Source organism: Zootoca vivipara, chromosome 4, assembly GCF_963506605.1.
Source record: "Zootoca vivipara chromosome 4, rZooViv1.1, whole genome shotgun sequence".
NCBI lineage: Eukaryota > Metazoa > Chordata > Lepidosauria > Squamata > Lacertidae > Zootoca > Zootoca vivipara.
The window spans coordinates 90,532,824-90,554,151 of NC_083279.1; the positions used below are offsets into that span (position 1 = coordinate 90,532,824).

General features: G+C 43.9%; 2 protein-coding genes across 7 annotated transcripts in view; one reads left to right on the top strand and one right to left on the bottom strand.

Moving 5' to 3' along the window:
* PICALM (phosphatidylinositol binding clathrin assembly protein) overlaps nt 1-4,308 on the top strand; it is a 73,847-nt gene extending 69,539 nt beyond the window's left edge. For all 5 annotated transcript variants that reach the window (XM_035114310.2, XM_035114313.2, XM_035114314.2 and 2 more), the window contains one exon: nt 262-4,308. Coding sequence is in view for 1 of the 5 variants with exons in the window: in XM_035114314.2 (XP_034970205.1) it covers nt 262-276 (15 nt within the window). In the remaining 4 variants the exon portion in view is untranslated. The remainder of the gene's footprint in view (nt 1-261) is intronic.
* CCDC83 (coiled-coil domain containing 83) lies at nt 2,974-19,392 on the bottom strand. Of its 2 annotated transcripts, none has more exons than XM_035116588.2 (11): nt 19,313-19,392; nt 17,712-17,859; nt 13,891-13,975; nt 12,103-12,271; nt 11,809-11,976; nt 11,509-11,600; nt 9,040-9,108; nt 7,887-8,008; nt 5,719-5,786; nt 4,441-4,619; nt 2,974-3,820 (listed from the first exon to the last, which is right to left on the bottom strand). In XM_035116588.2, exons 2-11 carry the CDS (start codon nt 17,828-17,830, stop codon nt 3,644-3,646), a joined length of 1,248 nt encoding a protein of 415 aa, XP_034972479.1. In that variant the 5' UTR covers nt 17,831-17,859; nt 19,313-19,392; the 3' UTR covers nt 2,974-3,643. The 2 variants fall into 2 exon arrangements, with proteins under 2 accessions (XP_034972479.1, XP_060129872.1); XM_060273889.1 differs by lacking the exon at nt 19,313-19,392 and adding an exon at nt 19,208-19,285.
* Between the last annotated feature and the right edge of the window lie 1,936 nt (nt 19,393-21,328).

The window sequence follows — 21,328 nt, forward strand, 5'->3', positions numbered from 1 at the left end:
CCCAGAGGGCGATACAAATGCAGTCATTGTCAATGTGCCCTCTGACTCTCTGGAAATGGGAATAAACCTGCACATTCTACATGCAACAGGGAAGTGCTTCCAAATGGTCTGATCTTTGTTATACTGAAGCGCTATATATCTCTACTCCTGGTCTGCCATCGTGGAACCTACTTAGCCTATGACCAGTGAAAGGACATTTGGAGGGGGAGGGCAGGTTAGTTGTGCAAATGTGTAAAATGGACGCCTTTCTTGTCTCCTCAGATACAATTCATGTAACCGCACCAGAAGGAGTGGGACAGGAACAGTTCCAGAAAGACACGTGCTCGACAGCAGACCCTTCTTTCCAGCCAAATCAGAACTGATGCCTCAGCTCTCCTCTTCACTAGAACGGCCTGGTAAAACCACACAAGGCCCCACAACAGCAGTAGGAGCACCAACATAGGGAAGCCTTGAAACCCCGCAGCACTCTCGGTATAAAACCAAGAATTGCCACAATTTTGGTGTGGGATCTTTTTTCTTTTTCTTTCTCCCCCCTTCCTGGTGACTTCTAATCATGTCAGTAACTCGCCACCTGTTTTAACACTCTCCGTCAGTAACACACACACAAAAGGAAGCCTCTTATTTTGCCATGAAGGGTACAACAAGCACCTGGAACTGCTGCTTGGGATGAAGAGCTGGGCATCCTCCCACTGTTAACTCCAATGACTTTCTCTAGGGGATCAAATCCGAAAACACTCTCTTAATTCTGCCATTTTCCTTTCTGCAGTCATCGCAAATGTTAGAGTCAATAATGGAAAGTTTTAACTTTTTAAAAAAAGAATTATATATTCCGTTTGCATAGACATTCCTTTATGTATTATTGTTTGTATTTATTTATGATTATCAGTTTAAGTAACAATGTATCACAAAGCCTCCTTTGCGGGGAAATGAGCGTGGATGTATACAGTATGTCTCCCTTTTGGAGTTTCTTTTTTTCTCCCTTCCCTCCTCCTCTCTCTTCCCATTTTTATTCACGAGAACTATTCTGATTCAGAGTGCATCTTCACTCCAATAACGCACCCAAACTACACAGAGCACTGAGTACATTCAATGGTCTGAAAACACCAATTGTCCAATCTCCATGGGAATTAGTTCTGTTAAGGATTTTGGCAAGGGGTGGGGTGGGGGAACAGCTGACTGGTTGGGAGGAGCACAGAATTTCTCGACCAGATGTTGGTGCTTCTGGGATGAACTTTTTTCCTTGCTTTGTGCTTGGCATGTCATTTATCTTACACTTGACGTACGGCCTTTCCAAAATGAATGTGAGGAATTGCTTTCATTTTTAAAGACTTTCCTTCTTCTCTGTACAAAAACCAAGCAAACCCCGTTAAAACTTCTGAGGTATTACGTGAAAAAAGCCTTCAATCTTTTCTTCTTCTTCTTCTTCTTCTTCTTCTTCTTCTTCTTCTTCTTCTTCTTCTTCTTCTTCTTCTTCTTCTTCTTCTTCTTCTTCATTTGCTAGTGCCAGCTCCATGATCATGTATCGTGAAATAGAATAAAAACTCAGAAGAGAAGTTGTGTCTTTACTAAAGGGCACAACCCCAACCACCAAGTTCCCCAGCAGAAGCTCCATTCAGCGGTCTGGTGGGGGGCTTGTGCAGGAGAACTTGCTGGCGGGGTTGGCCTTTCAATGTTGTAGGAACCCTTTTAGTTTTTCTGCAGAATTTGAAGCAGCGCTGTTGATCGGTGCTTTGTGTAAATACAATCATACCAGTTTGGGTGGCATCTGGGGCCTTAAGAAGGATAGTCAAAAGGCATGAAAGCAATTCTGTACATGAATTAAGCATACTTGCTGCATTGTCTCCGCAGATTCTATTTTTGTTTAAAATGTTTAAAAGTACGTTAGCAAAAAAAAGTGGATTTTCAAATAAAATGCAGCTTCCACAGAACTTCTGTTTATAGTATGAAGGTCTACAGTGGTGGGTTGGGATGTGGGGGGTCTGTTTGGTCTTTTTTGTTGCCATTTTGCAAGGTAAAATGTGCTTTGAAACACTGTGAGTGGAGATTGACATTTTGGCTGCTTTTGCAATTTGGTCCATTGCATTAGTGGTGATGTATGTGGACAACTTTTAAACACAGCTGAAAATGGTTTGCTTTTAGGGCTCAGCTAGCCTTCTGAATCCAATTTCATCAAGTTCGGTGCTCAGATTAAACCCTATGGGGGTGGGTGAATTTGCCATTAAAGGGGGGAAATGCCTGAATTGTGCCAACTTCACACTTGCGCCATCTTGGGGGGGGGGGCTCAGCTATGCCCAATGACATGTCAAGATTGAGGTAATAAAATTTGACTGGGCAGTATTAGGGAGAAGACCAGACTGGAATTCTCCAAACGGTGCTTTTCTATGTTAGAGGGAGCATTCCACCCTCCACTTCTATAGGGATGGCTGAAGGTTGTGTGTCCAAGCCTTGATGGTAACTTCCTCAAAAGAAGCAGTATTTGTGCTTAAGACTGCTTACAAGTTTGGCTCAAAAAATCAGGTGGTCAGCCCTACACTGTTCCTCTACACACTCAACCATGCCCAAAGTTGTTTGTGGATGTTGATAGGTCCTCTCTCTCCCCTTGTATTCATATGGAACAGAACCTACCTCTCATGAGGTACCTAACTACAGCAAAGAGTAGCCAAGCAGCGCTTTGTAGAAGGAGCTTTGTTTAAGCCACATATCCCATTGTCCAGCAGAAAGGAAAAGCCAGCTCAAATGTTGTGTGCTAGCTAGCAGTTTTTCTTTTAACCAGAATGATGGAAGCTAAGCAACTTAGAAGCCCAGATGAGCAGAAACCGATCTGAAGCTGGCTACTAGTGGAGTCAGGGCCAACAAAAGGAACATTTTAACACAGCACATAGTTGAACTGTGGAATCAACTCCCACAAGAGGTAGTGAGAGTCACAAACATGGATGTCTTTAAAAGAAGATTGAGCAAACGGAGGGATAAGGCTGTGTTCTCCCTCCACTCTTGGAGGCATTGTTTCATTTAATCTTAACACCCCAAGGTGATGTACAAAATGCTGAAGATGTTGCAAAGCAACACAAAGAACTTGAGTTTTAAAATACAGTAATGCAAATTAGGTACATATGACAGAGACGCACACATCCAGCTGGGAAAACTTGTCAAAACAAAAAAATATAAATGTACATTTGATTGGATCCTGCCCCTTTCTACAAACTCCCAAGGCGGTTTTAAACAAGCCACTATCCTGCAGGTTGGTTGTAAGAAGAACTGAGAACGTGTGAAGGTCTTCGATGGCCCTGAAAACACTGGCAAATGTAAGTTGGTGCCATGTCTTGTGAGACTAGTGGGTCCATGAGCACTGAGGATTTTTCTCCAATCGAACAGTATGAAGATTTCATGAAATGACCACAGAGGTTCACGGAGGGCAAAAATCAAACCAGAGCCACTTGCAATAGTAATTCAGATCCTGTATTTGGTGCATAGGAGGAATGGGAATACAATATACGCAATCTACATACCCTTGTAAATGTAGCCAATATTAACATCTTTGCTATGCAAGTCAACAGTTAAGTGTCATACAAAGGGTGGGGGAGTTTCAACAATCGGAAGCCTATTTTTTTTAAAAGAAAAGCAGTAGCCTTTACCTTCCTCACTCTCAATGAAAAATGGATTTGATCATCTGGTAGGTGATGCGATGCTGAGACCGGCTGATGTCATATTTTTCTTCAAGCTTTGTTCTGCTTGGCATTTCCCGGGCATCCTCGTGAACTGGCATAGTCTGGCCCACCGTAGTCATCAATTTCACTGCCAGGGGCCCCAGATCCTTGTACTCCTGGAGTTCAGATGGACACATGATTAGCGTGTTACCCAGTAGAAAACATTCCGCTCTCTCCTGCATCTTAAAATGACGATGGCATAACTGAATAAGCAAATCTCTGATAGAGAGAACAATCCACAATCGCCATGCTGGTAGTGGCTGCTGCTGAAGGAGTACTAGACAGCTCCTGTTCACAAATCCTTGCTCACTGGGTAAGCTTGGGCCACTTGACCCAGCTCCTCCAGGTGGCTGGTGAATAAAATGATGGGGAGAATTTCAATTTCCTGGGGTGCCAAAATTTCAAGAATGGCTGCCTCAACCCTGCAAAACCCTGCTTCAACCCTTAAGTAAGAGTGCAGGGTGAGATGATCTCTGCATTCCAGGTGGACTTTGTTGATTGTGCACAAGGGGAAGAAATAATATCCTGGTCAACTCCTGACCATTTTTAGGAGCTATATTGTTGAGGACATGATCAGGCTCAAATGGACTGTGTGTGTGTGTGTGTGTGTGTGTGTGTGTAAAAAAACAAAAGCCAGTTTTAATTGCCATGGTCAGCACAAACCTTTGGGGCACATTATTACCTCGCCCTTTCTACCTAAAATCCCAGTGCAGAAAAGAGGAGAGTAGATACTTGCCTTGAAATCATTTGAGTCTTCGTACAGGATAGGGGGGAGAAATTGACCAACAGAATCTGTTTGCAGTTGAATCACTTCAAAACTCTCATGTAGCAGATTTTCTGCTGTCTCCTGCCTGTCTGTCTGATCCACGTTGATAACGATTTCTGATATTAATGATGCCTTTTCAGCTGGCACTTCTGCAGAGGCGAGGGGAGGGAAAACACTTTCTGTAATACTCCTGTTAATAAAAGTTTGCTGCAACAGTGGCAGAAGGGGGTAGGGTGGGAATTCTGTCTATTGCTGCTTGTTTGGCTTTGACATTTCTTCTGCTATGCAATGGTGGGTGGGGAAGCTCTTTCAGTCAGAGGGCCACATTGCTTCCTGGGAAAACTTCTGAGTGCCATATGCCAAGGCTGGCAGAGCCAGACGCAAAATTGGGCACAACAGCAAATGTAAATAGAACCTTTGTACAGTAGGCTAATTTCTCCCTCTATCCTCCATCCAGACCTACAAGAGGCATTTTTTTAAAAAAGAAAGTTATTGCCAATCCACAACTAGCAACACTGTTCATGGCCTGCTATTCATTAGGATGGAATCATAAGACTGTCGCGTTGGAAGGGACCCCGAGGATCATCTAGTCCAACCCCCTGTAGTGCAGGATCTGTCCCACACAGGGATTGAACCTTGGCATTATCGGCAACATGCTTTAACCAACTGAGCTGATGTATTTACCTGTGTTCCTTCTGACAGCCAAATGAGAATAGTACAGCCTGCCTGGCCCAGTCTACTGCACTTAGCCTAACCGTGCAGCGATCAGCTGTTTTATCAGGGGTAGGGGTGAAAACTGAACATAACACCCATTTCACTCCCACCCGTGAGACGCTTACTGGCAAGATTGTATTGCATTTTTAGGACAGCTTCAGTCCTACAGCAAGTGGAATGAAGAAAGGCAATACACACAGAGAGGACATATTTTGTGTTTGTGTGTGTTTTTCCCCCTCATCCAGGTATCCAGGTAGGGATTTGCACACTATTAAGTTTTCTTCCGCACTTGTTTGACCCTTGCTTGCTTGGGGCAAAAGCACTTAACCATACAGAAATGACTGAGCTCACCTTCACAAGCGAGGCAGAGCATAGCAGAGTTGGTTCTTAAGTCCCAACTTCCTAGCTTCCCAGTTACACCAGCTTCACCGAGAAACTATCACAGGGCTGTGAGGGCCAGGCCACACTTCTTAGGGAGGCTACGCTGTAACGTCTGAATCACTAATACAATGAACTCAAAAGAAAGGGGATTACCAGAAAGGCCACGACATTGCTGGTCATCAAGCACCTGCAGGCCAGCTCCCTGGGTAAGAAATAGCTTTCTGGAAAATTAAAAGAAGAAGCAACATCAAAAGGTTTGACATTCTGTCTTCCCTTGTAACAGAGAACCGTAGCACATCTTTAAAGTGCATACTCCGGTTGTTGCCACTGGAATTATTCCCGTGCATGCCCTGAGCTCTGGTTAGTATTTTTCTTTAAATACTTATAAACCGCGCTTTCATAGAAATACACGAAGGCAGTGTATAAAACTACAATAAGGCCATACCCGGGGTTGAACATGGGACCTTTTGCATGAAAGCATATGCTCTACTTCTGAACAACAGCCTTTCACCTTCTAAGGCAAGGATCGGGTACCTTTTTGGCTCCCCGGCTCAGATCTTCATCAGGATTGGCCTTGTGGACCAAATTTGTCATGACGACACCACATGATTTGGCCACTTTGAAGTCCCCAAGTTGGGACTTCAAAGCACCTTGCTGAAGCAGAAGGGGGGAGGGACCTGAGTTTTAGCAGCAAGGTTCAGTGCAAACCCCTTTGCAATCGTTATGGGGCATGCACAAATGAAGTGTTTTCTCCTGTGATTTAGTATGCGCTTCACTGCAAAACTCTTCCTAATTCATCAGCTGCCGAGTGGGAAGATTATAAGGCCTGCTCAGTGTGGCCCATGCGCTAGTTAAATTGTCGCGTTGGCTGAGCATGCCAGGTCCCCATAGGAAAGGGACTTGCATAGCCAAACTGAGCAGGATTGGGTGGGTGGGAATCCTGCCCCCTTGCCTTCATTGATTTACCATTTAAAATGCCTTTTGTTTCAAAATTGGGATGGTTAGTCAGCAATGAATGCGGTCGGGACTTTTATTTCTTTGCCAAGAGCAATTTGCAGCTACTCCAGTCAGCGTGGCAATGATAGCTACTCGTCCAAATTACTGATTAGGGGAGTTGACTCGTTAATTCAAAATTAATGCGAAAGAGAAGAGCTGTATGTATCTTGTTAATTCTCTCCTCTCCACGCCAATGCTGCTTCTCTGAAGGATATTTTTCTTCCTAATTATCAAGTGGCTTACAGCTTTTATAGCTAGCTGTTAGCCTGCACATTTGTTTATTTATTCAATTGGTGAATCACTTCCCATTAAATGTCTCAATGCAATTTCGCAGCAAAAGATCAACAGTAACGCCAATTAAAAAACGATTTCAAATCCAGTACAGGTATGTATAGACTAGGAAATTGGCTTGAATGTCTCCAACAGGTGCCGAAAAGACAATAGAGACGGTGCCTGTCAGATAAGCAGTGGAAGCGTACATAGGTAGGTAAGTGGTACCTTGGTTCTCAAACGCCTTGGTTCTCAAATGTCAAAAACATGGAAGTGAGTGTTCTGGTTTTCGAACGTTTTTCAGAAGCCGATTGTCCAATGTGGCTGTCAGCTATTGTTTCCGGGGCACCTGCACCAATCAGAAGCTGCGCCTTGGTTTTTGAACATTTCAGAAATCAAATGGACTCCTGGAATGGATTAAGTTTGGTGCTTTTGTTTTTTGCTATTTATTTTGCGTTTTTGTTTTTGAGGCTTTTTCAGTTAAATTTGTTTTTGTGACTGTGTGGAACCCAGTTCAGCTACTGATTGATTGATTGACTGATTGATTGATTGATTGATTGTGTGACTGCGGAAATGGATAAAAGCCACCCCCCATCCAAACAATGACTATCTTCAGTGCAGGTAAGAAAAAAACTAATTTTTATCATCTACAATATTGTCTTACTTATTTTATAGTACAGTACATTGATTATTGCTTTCATTTTATGGATCAGTGGTCTTGTTAGAAAGTAAAATTCATGTTAAATTCCTGTTTTAGGGGTTGTTTTCAAAAGTCTGGAACGGATTAATTTGTTTTGCATTACTTTTCTATGGGAAAGCGTGCTTTGGTTTTGGGATGCTTTGGTTTTGGAACAGACTTCCGGAATGGATAAAGTTTGAGAACCAAGGTACCATTGTATGTGTTTTAGTAAATATTAAAGCATCAGGGTTTTTATTTTTTTTAATTTTTTTACTGTTTGGCATACTGTAGTTTGCTCAGGGGCCAAAGAAGCAAGTCCACCCTTCAGCTCCTGTGCTTCGTGTTTGTGAAATGCTAGGAGGGAGAACACCTTTACCTGGGTACTTTAAGGAACTGCAGCCTGCGCTCGAAGAGTTTGTTGATGAGGTAGATGTTCTCCCTCTCCAGTTCGTGGACCGAGTCTTCCAATTCGCTCACTTCCTTTTTGTACCCTTCTACCTGCCATGAGATATGAAACCCAGCGCTGACGTCCTTTGCAGCTGCCTTCTGCCAAACCAGACCGTTAGCCCACCGAGACAGCCCTATGCTAGGCATTTAAACTGAAAGCAGCAGCTCACTTCTGCATGTGGCCCAGCTGTGTCCCTGCCTGGACAGGGACAGCCTAACGTCTGTCATCTATGCTCTGGTAACCTCTAGGTTGGATTGCTGCAATGCATTCTATGTGGGGCTGCCTCTGGAGACGGTTCGGAAGCTTCAGCTGGTGCAGAATTTGGTGGTCAGGTTGCTCACCGGGGCAAGGCGGTTTGAGCATATTACACCAATCCTGGCCCGACTGCATTGGCTGCCAATGAGTTTCCGGGACCAATTCAAAGTGCTGGCTTTGACCTATAAAGCCTTAAACAGCTCAGGACCACAGTTCCTCAAGGATTGTGTCTCCCCATATAAACTGTCTCAGACTCTGCATTCATCTTCTGAGGCCCTTCTTCGTGTGCCTCCTTCATGCGAGGCCCGGAGGGTGACAACATAAGAACAGGGCCTTTTCTGCAGTGGCTCCCTGTTTGTGGAATTCTCTCCCCAGGGAGGTTCAGCTGGCACCTTCATTGTAGACCTTTGGGCGCTAGGCAAAAACGTTCCTCTGCAACCCGGCCTTTGGGTGATTGACATCTGATGCCCTTTTAAATGTGATGTGTGGGCATTATTATTTTTTGTTACGCTCTCTTTTTTTACTATGTATTTTGTGGTTTTTATATGATAATCCTATGCTGCGAACTGCCATGAAGCTCTATGGATGAATGTCGGTATACAAATTTAATTTGTTTATTATTATTATTAGTATTATTATTATTATTATTTCCACCCAATATCCTTTGAACTGTGGATGTTCCGCCTCTGACCACCCACTACCCTTCCCTGTCTAGGAAGCTGATTGAAGCCGTGTGAGACAATCGGTCAATCTAGTTCAGTCGTGTCCACACTGATTGGCAGTGCCCCTCCTTGGAAATCTAGGTTACCCTTCCAGATATGCTTACCTCCTCCTTTAGCCACTCGTATTCTTTAATCTCCCGGCAGCTGGTCTTGTCGATGTGCTTAACAGCATTCTGAGGAAAGAAAGTGTGAAATCGCAGCTGAAGCTGGAGCCTTTGCATTGAAGGAAGTGAGAGTCTAGACAGGATACCCACAGAGGAACATCCAAAACTTTGAACAATAAAAACACAAAACTTGCTTCCATATATCTATTTTTACATTTCTTTTTCGCTTTCCCATTTTTCAAAAGAGCTTTGCAGCTGCTTATTGAAGTGACGCGTCACGTAAAACATTGTTAGTAATGAATCATAAAGGCACATGCATTCCAGAATAAAATATGGTTGCGATATGCACTATTCTGAATGCCAGGCTAATGAAAACAATTTTACACTGCCTGTGGAACACCAAACGAATGAGCTAACTCTCAGTTTGGTAATGGATTTTTGTAACGTTGAGGAATTGGGATGGAATTGGGATTCCAAAGAAGGGCAGTGGGATTTCTTTGGGATTCCAAAGAAGGGCAGTGCCAAAGAGTGCCTGGCGTGCTATGGTCCATGGGGTTACGAAGAGTCGGACACGACTAAACGACTAAACAACAACAACAACGTTGCGGAAAGAGACAAGAGAAGGTTCAGTCACAAGATACAACAGGCTTTTATTTGACAGGAAGGCTTAAGGGGGATCTTGGTAGTTGACGGATTCCAGAAGGTGGAAGCCACCACAAAGGAGGCCCTGCCCCAATGGCCAACCAATCACATATTAACAAGAGGCTGAGAAAGGCCTCTGGAGAGCGTGCAGACTAATCTGAGGAGAAGACAAGAATGTGAAGGCCTCTATTTACCTTCAGAAAGCAGGAAAAAGCTTTTATTTTGCCCAGTACAGTACAGGTTTTGGAGGGACGTTGTACGTTTTCCACTTTCCTCGTGCCCAATCTAACCTGGGTTACCTTTCTTGCTCATATTTTAACTCTTATTTCAATTGCTGCTGTTCTAATGTATGTGTTCTTAATAAGTTGTGGAGCAGCGGAAACCGGGAAGGCAGGATACAGAAGCAAGTTCCTTTAAAAGGAATAAATGAGAGAGGCATTTCTGTTTTACTTTCTAAGGAATATCACAAATAAGCTTATAAGGTTGCCACGTGTCCTCTTTTTCCAGGACACGTCCTCTTTTTCAGGCTTTTTCAGGGTAAAATTTTTGTCCAGATGGATTTTTAAAATTTGCCAAAATGCCTCTGGCTATACTTTCTGGATGAGACCTAGACATAACTGGTGGCTGAAGATTAGCTTTCCTCTTCTCTTCTCCTGCCCCCCCCCAGCAATTTATCACAGCTTCTATAGTCTACATATAGTAGGGGTACTTAAAACGAGAGCCGCCATAGCAAACAAGATGAATCTTAACAAGGAGAAATGTAAAGTACTACACTTGGGCAAAAAAAAAAAAAAATATGAAAGGCACGAATACAGGATGGGAGACACCTGGCTTGAGAGCAGTACATGTGAAAAGGATCTAGGAGTCCTGGCAGACCACAAACTTGACATAAGTCAACAGTGTGATGCAGCAGCTAAAAAATCCAATGCAATTCTGGGCTGCATCAATAGGAGTATAGCATCTAGATCTAGGGAAGTAATAGTACCACTGTATTCTGCTCTGGTCAGACCTCACCTGGAGTACTGTGTCCAGTTCTGGGCACCACAGTTCAAGAACGTGTCCAGAAGAGGGCAACCAAAATGGTCAAAGGCCTGGAAACGATGCCTTAGGGAACTGGGTATGTTTAGCCTGGAGAAGAGAAGGTTAAGGGGTGATATGATAGCCATGTTCAAATATATAAAAGGATGTCATATAGAGGAGGCAGAAAGGTTGTTTTCTGCTGCTCCAGAGAAGTGGACACGGAGCAATGGATTCAAACCTAAACAAGAATATTCCACCTAAACATTAGGAAGAACTTCCTGACAGTAAGAGGTGTTCGGCAGTGGAATTTGCTGCCAAGGAGTGTGGTGGAGTCTCCTTCTTTGGAGGTCTTTAAGCAGAGGCTTGACAGCCATCTGTCAGGAATGCTTTGATGGTGTTTCCTGCTTGGCAGGGGGTTGGACTTGATGGCCCTTGTGGTCTCGTCCAACTCTATGATTCTATCCTCTTTTGTGCTCTTCAAAATATGGCAACCCTACTTTATGAGTATAAAACCCAGCCAGAACTACCCGGTCTTGGACCGCCTTGACTTAAATTGGAAGTTAAGTACGTGCTTAGTGCTGCTGTCCTGTTCCCCTTAGTGCTGCTATGGGAATAAGCCCCACAGCATACAGCGAGACTCAATGGGCGGGGTATAAATAATAAAATTATTATTATTATTATTATTATTATTATTATTATTACAGGATTCCGCTGTAAATCTCTCCTGCAGAAGTCAAATGAACTTGAAAGTGCTCAGATCATGCCCATAATGATTAAAAGACTAGAATTGCAAAGCCATATCAGTACCTCAAGGGCCCATTCTTTCTTCAGCTCCATTTGCTTCAGCATGTATCTGTCGGTTCTTTCCTTCATCTCTTCCAGGGAAATCCTAAAAAACTCTTTAGGGGTAAAAAACAAGAACACAACCCCGGCCATCAGAAAGGAGAAAGGTAAAGCAGAAAATGGGGGGAATAGGTTTTAGAAGGGATTGAAATACGTGTCCTTTTACGCACACGCTGGAAACGATAATTATTTCTAGTTCTTGATGTCTGGGCCAGCATCTCTGGTCTAGGTCTCTGGTTTAAGTTCAAGCCTGGGGCAACTCACCAGCCATTTCCTCAAGCTCTTCCTTCAGCTTCTGGATGTCCTGTTCCAGGCACTCAATCTGCTTGGCGTGCTCGGCACTGCCAACGTTTTTGTACGCCAGCCAGTAATCCACTTCGGCTTGCTTTGCCACGAGTTTTTGTTCGAGGTAATGTATCTGGCAGCGCATGTCTGGTTGGGAGAAGAAAAGGCCACATTAGGAGTGATGGCCTTTGCTTACCCAAGTTGCTAACGAGAAATGATCCTCTCCACCTGGGATTTGAGCTAGCAACTGAGGGATTTCCAGAGCCAGCTCACCTTTAATAAGCTTTTCCTGATCCTTGACATACTGCCACTTCTCCTTCATCGCTATTTCCACATCATCTCTAGTAACAACTTCAACTTTCGCCAAAGCCTCTTCTTGCTCCTTCAGGGCAGCTAGGAGTGCTCGGATGTGCGAAGCCTGTTCGTTCTTCAGCTGCTGATTCTGGGGGGGGGGGGGGAAGGTTTTTTGAAAAAAAGTTACATGTTTCACTTTAATCGTGCCTTTTATTTGGGATGGTCAAGTTGGCAAGCAAAACAACATACAGTGGTACTTCCGTTCCGGAAGTTCGTTCTTAAACCGAAACCATTCTTAAACCAATGGCGCACTTTCCCTAATGAGGCATCCAGCCACCGGTGCCCTCCCACCATTCGGCTTCTGTTCTTACACCGAGGTAAAGTTCTCAACCCGCCGCGACACTATTTCTGGTTTTGCGGATTTTGTAAATCAAAGCGTTCTTAAACCGGACTGTTCTTAAACCGAGGCACCACTGTATATCTGAATACATTAAGGGAAGGTGGGGTATAAATTGCGAACGGAAGCATGAAATTGCAGAATCGAATATCCAAAAAGCAATTCACAATAAACCAACATACCCCTCTTCCCCCCCCCATCCGCCCCCTGCAATGGTGACAATTGTCAGAATAATCCAATGGAAATAATTTGATGGATCTCTATCATTCTATTGCACGCAACAGATGCATGTCGTTTTCCTGAGTCCATCGCCTGTCTAACATCATTACCAAAGAAATTAGAGTAGGCATTTTTATCCCCTATTTTGGTTCGCAAGTAGCTTCCAAACTTGCTAGTAACTACACCAGGCATAGGGAACCTATTTCTCTCCATATGTTGATGAACTGCATCTCCTTTCAGTCCCCCACAAGCATGGCTAATGGCCAGCGATGATGGGAGTTGTAGTTCTGCAACATCAGGGGGACCAAAGTCCCCCCACACCTGAGCTACAAAATAATAATGTACAGCACCCACTTAGACCTCTCCAGCGCCCTTCCCTTTAGACAGAATTGAGCTAGATCAGGCCCTGCAGATGGTTTTGGACTACAACTACCATCATCACTAGCTAACAAGACCAGTGGTCAGGGATGATGGGAATTGTAGTCCCAAAACATCTGGAGGGCCGAGTTTGGGGGTGCCTGAGCTAGATGGACCAATGATGTGATTTGGTATAAGGCAGCTTCTTCCAAAGAGAGAGGGCAAGTGAATAGGCAACAGCAAGGAGAAGGAGCACCCATTACACTCTGTATGGGCAGAGCCCCTCTTCCTCCTAATCCTGGAACTAGCACTGTTTCCCATCTCCTAATCTACCTAATCCTTTGAACTGCAGATGCTGTCTTGCCTATGATTCCTGGAAGACCAGCTCCCTGCCTTGCAGGCCTTTCCCCAACTGGTTTGGACTGACTCCAGCTACAAATGCGGAGGCTCCTGAGCAGATGCTCTGGCTGGGGTGTTGTTTGGGGGAGTTGCTGATGTTGGTTTTTTTTAATCTTTATTTTAGACCTTGTTGTATGCAGAAATGGTTCAGTTCAGTTGTGCATTTTTTTAAATCTTTTGAAATTTTGTTACTACTTTTGTGGCAGTTGTGTATTTTTTTTTCATATTGTAAGCCATTTTGGGCATGGTTTGGATTGTGGAGAGGCAGCATACAAATAAAATTACATGTGCATGTAAATAAACCAACTGGGGTTGAACCTAGAATCTTCCGCTTGCATGCAAAGCTGAGCTGTGCTCACTCCCCCAAATCAAAATAGAAGCATATGTTTACATACCCTTTCTTTGTTTCGGTCATTCTGTGCTTCCAAGTTTTTTATTTCAAAAAGAAGGTCATCGATGAGCTCTTCTTTTATCTGAATTCTGAAGATAATTAAAATGCAGAGGATAAGTGACGATGCTACCAAGAAAATACGCTACATGAGCCTCTTTGAGGAAAAGCAGGATACAAAAAAATTAAACATTCAAATATTTGTGCACTATATTTTCTTTTCTTTTTAAATACCCTTCAGTTTAAAAGAAGTGTTAAGACACAAATTCATGTATCCAAAATCATGGAATATGTGAGTTTTTAGGCACAGCAGGAAGCCAGACATCTTAGGTTTGGTTCCTGAAATCTGACATTATACCTTTCACATTGAGGTCCAACACCGAGGGCCTTCTGGCGGTTCCCTCCTTGCAAGAAGTAAGGTTACAGGGAACCAGGCAGAGGGCCTTCTCGGTGGTGACGCCCGCCTTGTGGAATGCCCTCCCATCAGATGCCAAAGAGAACAACAATCTACCAGACTTTTAGAAGACACCTGAAGGCAGCCCTGTTTAGGGACGTTTTTAACGTTTGATGTTTTATCGTATTTTTAATATTCTGTTGGGAGCCGCCCAGAGTGGCTGGGGAAACCCAGCCAGATGGGTGGGATATAAATTTATTATTATTATTAGTAGTATTACAGATTCCCCATGCCAAATTTACTGTGGCGGCTGTGTTCTACTTCTGGGGTCAGAGGCATCATGCCAGAAGCAGATTTAGGGCAGTGCAGTGACAGATTCCACCACACCGGGCGCCAAGCCTAGGGTGTCACAACTACAACATAGCGAATTGAGCAGAATGGAAGGCAAGAGGCGGGGGGGGGGGACAGAATTCTGGGCTGGCACAGGGCACCGCTGAAATGTGAAAGACCGAAGTCTGCGCCTGAGTATTCCTCTGAATATCAGTTGCTGAGAATCGCAGGGGGGCAGACATCTGGTTGGCCCCAGGGAGAAAAGGATGTTGGACAAGATAGGCCAATGACTCATCCAGCAGACTCTTATTATGATGGGGGGCGGGAAAGTCCTACTACCCACAAATGTACAATAAGGCAGAAGAGCCAGTAGCCCCCCCCCGATGTTCCTAAAGTGAGGTTCTTAATTTACTATACAGTACATACTGATCGCATTCAGGGAGGAGATTAAGAGTGGATTCAACGGTCAAGAAAGTGGTTTTTGCACATGCTGTAGAGCAGGGGTGAGCAAACTTTTTCAGCCATGGGCTGGTCCACTATCCCTCAGATCTTGTGGGGGGCCGGGCTATTTTTTTGGGGGGGGGAGGGAAATGAACAAATTCCTATGCCCCACAAAACCCCAGAGATGCATTGTTAAAGTGCACATTCTACTCATTAAATAAAATGACATTCTCTACTCATGTAAAAACACGCTGATTCCTGGACCATCCGTGGGCCAGATTTAGAAGGTGATTGGGCCACATCTGGCCCCCGGGCCTTAGTTTGTCTACCCATGCTGTAGAGGAAAGTGAGGAGAAGGTGGGAAGATACTGTTGAAGATTCATTTCCCCTGTCTGCTGTCATGGGATTGTTGTCTATTACATGATGGTATATGTTTTCATTCCACAGTGGGAAGTGATGAAGACGGGATGTTTGTGTTACCGTGTTTCCTGAAGTAGGGCTATTATCCTTTGTTCATTCTCTTTGCCGTCTGATGCCAGAGAGAGAGGGAGCCATGTTGCAGTGCTCCGTGTGTGTTTATATGTAAATAAACATAGATTAGCCAGATGCTGAGTTGCTGAGGTCTGTTACGCAAAGTGCGAAGACTCTGCGGATCCCTGAGTGTGCTGATGTCAGTTGGCATCAGTCGCTGTGATGTTCGCGGGGCTGAAGAAAGCTTCTGAAGTTCCCGAACGATCGACCAGGAGGGAGGGAACATGCCAGTCGGGCATGTGTCTCTGCCAGGGTCCTGCTCGAGAGTAGGAGATCCTAACAGATAGCCCATCCAGGAGAAGGAAAACTCTGGTCCTAAACCTCTCCTGCCTTGTAGGATATCTTCGGGAAGAGAAAAGGCTAAGGACCAGGATGGATAAAAATCAATGAGAGGGGTGTGTGTGTGTGTGTGTGTGTGTGTGTGAGAGAGAGAGAGAGAGAGAGAGAGAGAGAGAGAGAGAGAGAGATTTTTTATTTAAATTGGATTTTTTTATTTAAATTGAATTTTTAAAATAAAATGCTTTCAGGAGGGGGGGAATCTTTCTAAAGGTAGTTTTCTATTTAAGTTACACTATAGTCAAAAGGCTATTCATCAGGAAAGAAGGATTTGTTTTAAGTTTTTCATGTGTGCTAAAACTCAGTCTAAGTTTTTTTTAAATTGTTTAACCACATCAGTTAACAAACATGGATACATATGCTATAAGGTTATTGTTTTAGTTAAATAAATTGTTTAAGTTGTTCTTCTCCTTCCAATAAAGTACAGCATAAAAGCTGTCCAAATATAAACAGTTAACTTATTAAACCTCACCATAATTTCATAATTATCTGTCTATGTATTTCTAATAGTATAACCAAATCAGTAATTTTCGATATAACTGTAAAAACTACTCTGAAAATTTATTATCCCAGAAATGAAACCCTTCACCTGGCTGTAAATATTAAGATTATACCAGCAAGAAAGAGTCTTTCTCTAAAAAAAGAAGAAGAAGGTTTGAATCAAGTCTTACTGACTAGTGATTTAAATCATGATTTAAATTGATTTTCTTTAAATCAAATCCACCCTGCTAAGGAGGATACCCTACACAAATCCAGAGTGGAATCCCTAAGACTGTTGGATGGCGTCTCGTACGCCTCCTTCCAGCAACTCCTGCAGCCCGGCTGGTGCCAAACGTCTTGCTCTGCTTTCTTTTGGACCACATCAAGAGGGGTCTTGTCATCTGGCCAGCCCACGATCTCCACACACACTGCCCAGGCTAGCGCCCAGAGCCAGATTTAGATTTGATGAGACCCTAAGCTACTGAAGGCAATGGGGCCCTTTATATATCCAGCTGTCCTTTATAAACAACAAAATTGTCGCTGTTTTTTGGGGGGGGGTTGAATATATGCTATATGGTAATTTATGGGTATCTCAAGCCATTTGCACATGCAGAATGTAGGCACCCTATATATAGAAATGAGCAAACCAGTGATATTTAGGGAGCCGGCTAGCAGGTGGGGCCCATTGCTTACATCATAGGAGCCTACACAACACAAAACACTGTTGCTGTATGTAGTTTTTCTTTTACTTGTTTTGTATCTTCTATTTTGAAAATGTATGTCCAGTTGTTGTTTTTTCTTTAATTTTTTGCGGTCCCCCAAGAGAGTGGGGCCCTAAGCTATAGCTTAAAAAGGTAAAGGGACCCCTGACCATTAGGTCCAGTCGTGACCGACTCTGGGGTTGCGCGCTCATCTTGCATTATTGGCCGAGGGAGCCGGCGTACAGCTTCCAGGTCATGTGGCCAGCATGACAAAGCCGCTTCTGGCAAACCAGAGCAGCACATGGAAACACCGTTTACCTTCCCGCTGTAGCGGTTCCTATTTATCTACTTGCATTTTGACGTGCTTTCAAACTGCTAGGTTGGCAGGAGCTGGGACCAAGCAACGGGAGCTCACCCCGTCACAGGGATTCGAACCGCCGACCTTCTGATCAGCAAGCCCTAGGCTCAGTGGTTTAACCACAGCGCCACCTGGGTCACGTTTATACGTAAATTCGTCACTGCTTGGGCCCCAGGTAAGTCACTTTGGTGCTGCTAACAACAATGGTTCGACTTCACCCCAAGAGGCATACTCCTTTGTTTCTCAACAATACGTACTGATATGCTAGCAGAGCTTCTGGGAAATAAATTCGAGGCTCTTTGGACATATGTCCCATGGGCTGTTTCCTCTTCCCCTTCTTCTCCTTCTTCTCCTTCTTTTTCTTGTCTTTCGCCATTGTTTAAGTCTTCAGAGACTGAACGAGACCTTGGGGAAACAAAGAAAACAGATCAGGGCAGCATATAAAGGCTTTCCCTTGTTTTCCCCTGTTCTTACTTTGTTCTGAAGCCGTTGTATTCTGCAGTCACGGCACCAGTGCTTTTTTTTGGGGGGGGGACGCAGGGGTACACATACCCCTAAACATTTTGTGAATCTAAGTTTGGCCTCATTAAGGGGCGTTATTTCAATATGCGAAGGGAAATGAGAGTACTGTGGTACCTTGGTTCTCAAACTTAATCCTTTCTGGAAGTCCGTTCCAAAACCAAAGCGTTCCAAAACCAAAGCGCACTTTCCCATAGAAAGTAATGCGAAATGGATTAATCTGTTCCAGACTTTTAAAAACAACCCCTGAAACAGCAATTTAGTGTAAAAGATTTGGATTATTATAAAAGATGCAGGAGGAAATGGTTAACTATAGGACCCACAAAGGGGAGGAGAGAAGTCCAGGAGATTCTTTATGTTGTATGTTGGATATGTCATTGCAAAACTGCAATTTGAAAAACCAAGTATTATTATTTATTTATTTATTTATTTTAAAAAAGATATTTATTACATTTATTCGCCGCTTTCCACAAAACAAAAAGAAGTCTTACAAATATTGAAAACACAAAATGGCATGTTGGTAATTTAAAACTATGGCTATTATCTATTGCTATTGTTTGTTATATTTATTCATTGCTTTCCCAAAGCAAGCCTCGAAGCCTCGCTCTGGACCCTCCAATCTCTCACCTATGAGACGCTAACACAAAAACCCTGCACCAACACTATGCAATAGAATGAAAAGACCATTATATCCCCCCCCCCGCCGCCGCCAACCCTCTCCCTCCCTCTCCCCTCTCTTTCCCCCCAATGTCTATGGCAACAGAGCCTCAGTCACACGGAATGTAAACTGTGAAAAAGACTCTATGAATTGGAAGTGTTGACTACGTATATATGTCCTCCTTTTCCTTCCTTGTTTGCTTGTTTTAGATCACAAAAAAACCCTCATTATATATAATAATATATAGGAAACTGCCGCTCCTCCAAGACATTTTTTAAACGTTTTTAATTGAAGATTTTCATGTCTTACAAAATAGACAAGGGAGAATACAGTCTCCACTTTCGATTCTGCGAGTCTATATTTCGCAGTTCCTTAATGTCCTCCAAGACATCTGAGTTCAAAGGCTTAAGTAAAAGAAAAGAAAAATGTTGAAGGTGGGGGGGGGGCAAACCATGAAGCCAGGGGTTTAAAAGCAACCCAAGGGGCTCATTGATAAGGTGCGTAAGACAGCCGATCCCAACTCAGCCTAGGATTTGAAACCAGATGCGCAATAGAACAAAAACTATAAATTGGTACCTATAGCCACCTCAACATCAAGCTTGCGTCATTCCCTTCAGGGGTTTCCCTAGGGGAGCTTCCCACCCCACCCCACCCCACCCCACCCCAGAGCAGATTCCTTACCCTATTTTTCTCCTGGAGGCTGGTAGCCAGAGTCTATTACCGGCTGCTGCCTCCTGGTTGGTTCCAGACATAAACTCTCCCGGTCACCACGGTAACCGCACCAGTATGGCCGCCCACAGACCTCCCCATTGATTGTTTCCTCTTTTTTTCATTCAGAGAAAAGTCCTTGGCAGTTTTTCTTTTTTGTAAAAATAAATAAATGGGGAAACATCTCCCTCTTGTGCTTCATTGAGGAACCCTCAAGTGAAAAAGGCAAGCATTCAAGGCAGCGCAAAGGACAGGGGGGAAGCCTTAGAAATCAGCGTTATGATAAAGATTTTAAGAAATAATAAACAGCATTTTGTAGGGCTGTGTTTGCCTGTCACAGAACGCCAGCCTCTTAGTCACCTGCCTGTTATTCATGGCCTCATTCTGACTTGTGCTGCTGTGAAGCACTTATGAAATGACTGGCAGGGATTAAAAGACATAAGAACTGAACTGCTTAAATCGAATGATTTTTATCTGTTTATCATTTGTTTGTTTAATGTGCATGCCATCCTTTGTCTGTAGATCTCAGGGTTGTGCACAACACAAAAATTCATATAAATGCATATTATTTGCTGTGTTTATGTTTATAATATACCCTTTCTCCAAGATCTCTCCCCACCCCCAACCTCAATTTTATCAACACAACAAACCTGCAAGGTGGGTGATGTTGCGAGAAGGTAACTGCTCCAAGTAACCCTCCAAGTTCATGGCTGTGGGAGGGTTGGAACCCAGGTCTCTCTGGTCATGGTTCAACACTAAAAACTGTAACAGAGGCTTGTTACCACTTTTCCGTCTTCTTACCGCTATACTCATGAGAATAGCCTGGCCCTCAAACATGTAGCAAACCCTCATGCTTGCCTTCACAAATTTAATTTTAAATTTTTGTGCCCCACCGCCTCAAATCCACAAGCATTATGAATGTGAAATGAAACAATCACCAATTAAAGCCATCAAAATAAAAGCAAATTTAAACCAATCAACTCCTGGGAGGCTTGTCAAATATGTTCTGTCTTGTTATTTTTGTCCTAATCTCATTGCTTTAGAATAGTGGTGGGGGAGTCTACATCCTGTTCTTTTCCAGTCAAGTCATTTTTTATTTTTTTGCAAGCTGCTGCAGTGCAGCCGGAGCTTCTCCCACTGTTTGATTAAAGGTTTTGATAGTTTCTGGTTTGTGGGTGGCGAAGTGACGGGTGGCGAGTTCGAGCTTCCTTTCTGCAGGAGTTGAGTGCACAGTTGAGTTCTCCATAGGGAACTTGGTCACTCAGTGGATCCAGTGGGCTTGAACTCACCACCCATCGGCTTCTTGGTGGTGAGTTCACACCTGTCTCCTGCAGGGATCAGTAGCACAAGATGTTTTGCATCAACACTTCAGCTAACCTGGCACATTTTCCTTCTATTGTAGCAGCAGTTTCAATGCAAACATCTTTGTGCTGTTGGAGCACAAGTCTGATGCCCCCATTCATCAGCTGATGGGGTCACTAATAATAATAATAATATTTATAGCCCGCCCATCTGGCTGGGTTTCCCCAGCCACTCTGGCGGCTCCCAACAGAATATTAAAACCAGAATGACTAGGGCTGCCTTCAAATGTCTTCTAAAAATCAGATAGTTGTTTATTTCCTTGACATCTGATGGGAGGGCATTCCACAGAGCAGGCACGAGAAGGCCCTCTGCCTGGTTCCCTGTAACCTTATTTCTCGCAATGAGGGAACCGCCAGAAGGCCCTCAGCGCTGGACCTCAGTTTCCGGGCTGAACAATGGGGGTGGAGATGCTCCTTCACGTATACAGGACTGAGGCCATTTAGGATTTTCAAGGTCAGCACCAACACTTTGAATCGTGCTCGGAAACGTACCGGGAGCCAACACAGGTCTTTCAGGACTGGTGTTATATGGTCTCGGTGGCCACTCCCAGTCACCAGGAGTGTACCTTGCTCCAGCAAATGAATAATTGGGAGCTCACCTTAAGCTCCCGGCTGTTCCTTTGTAGTC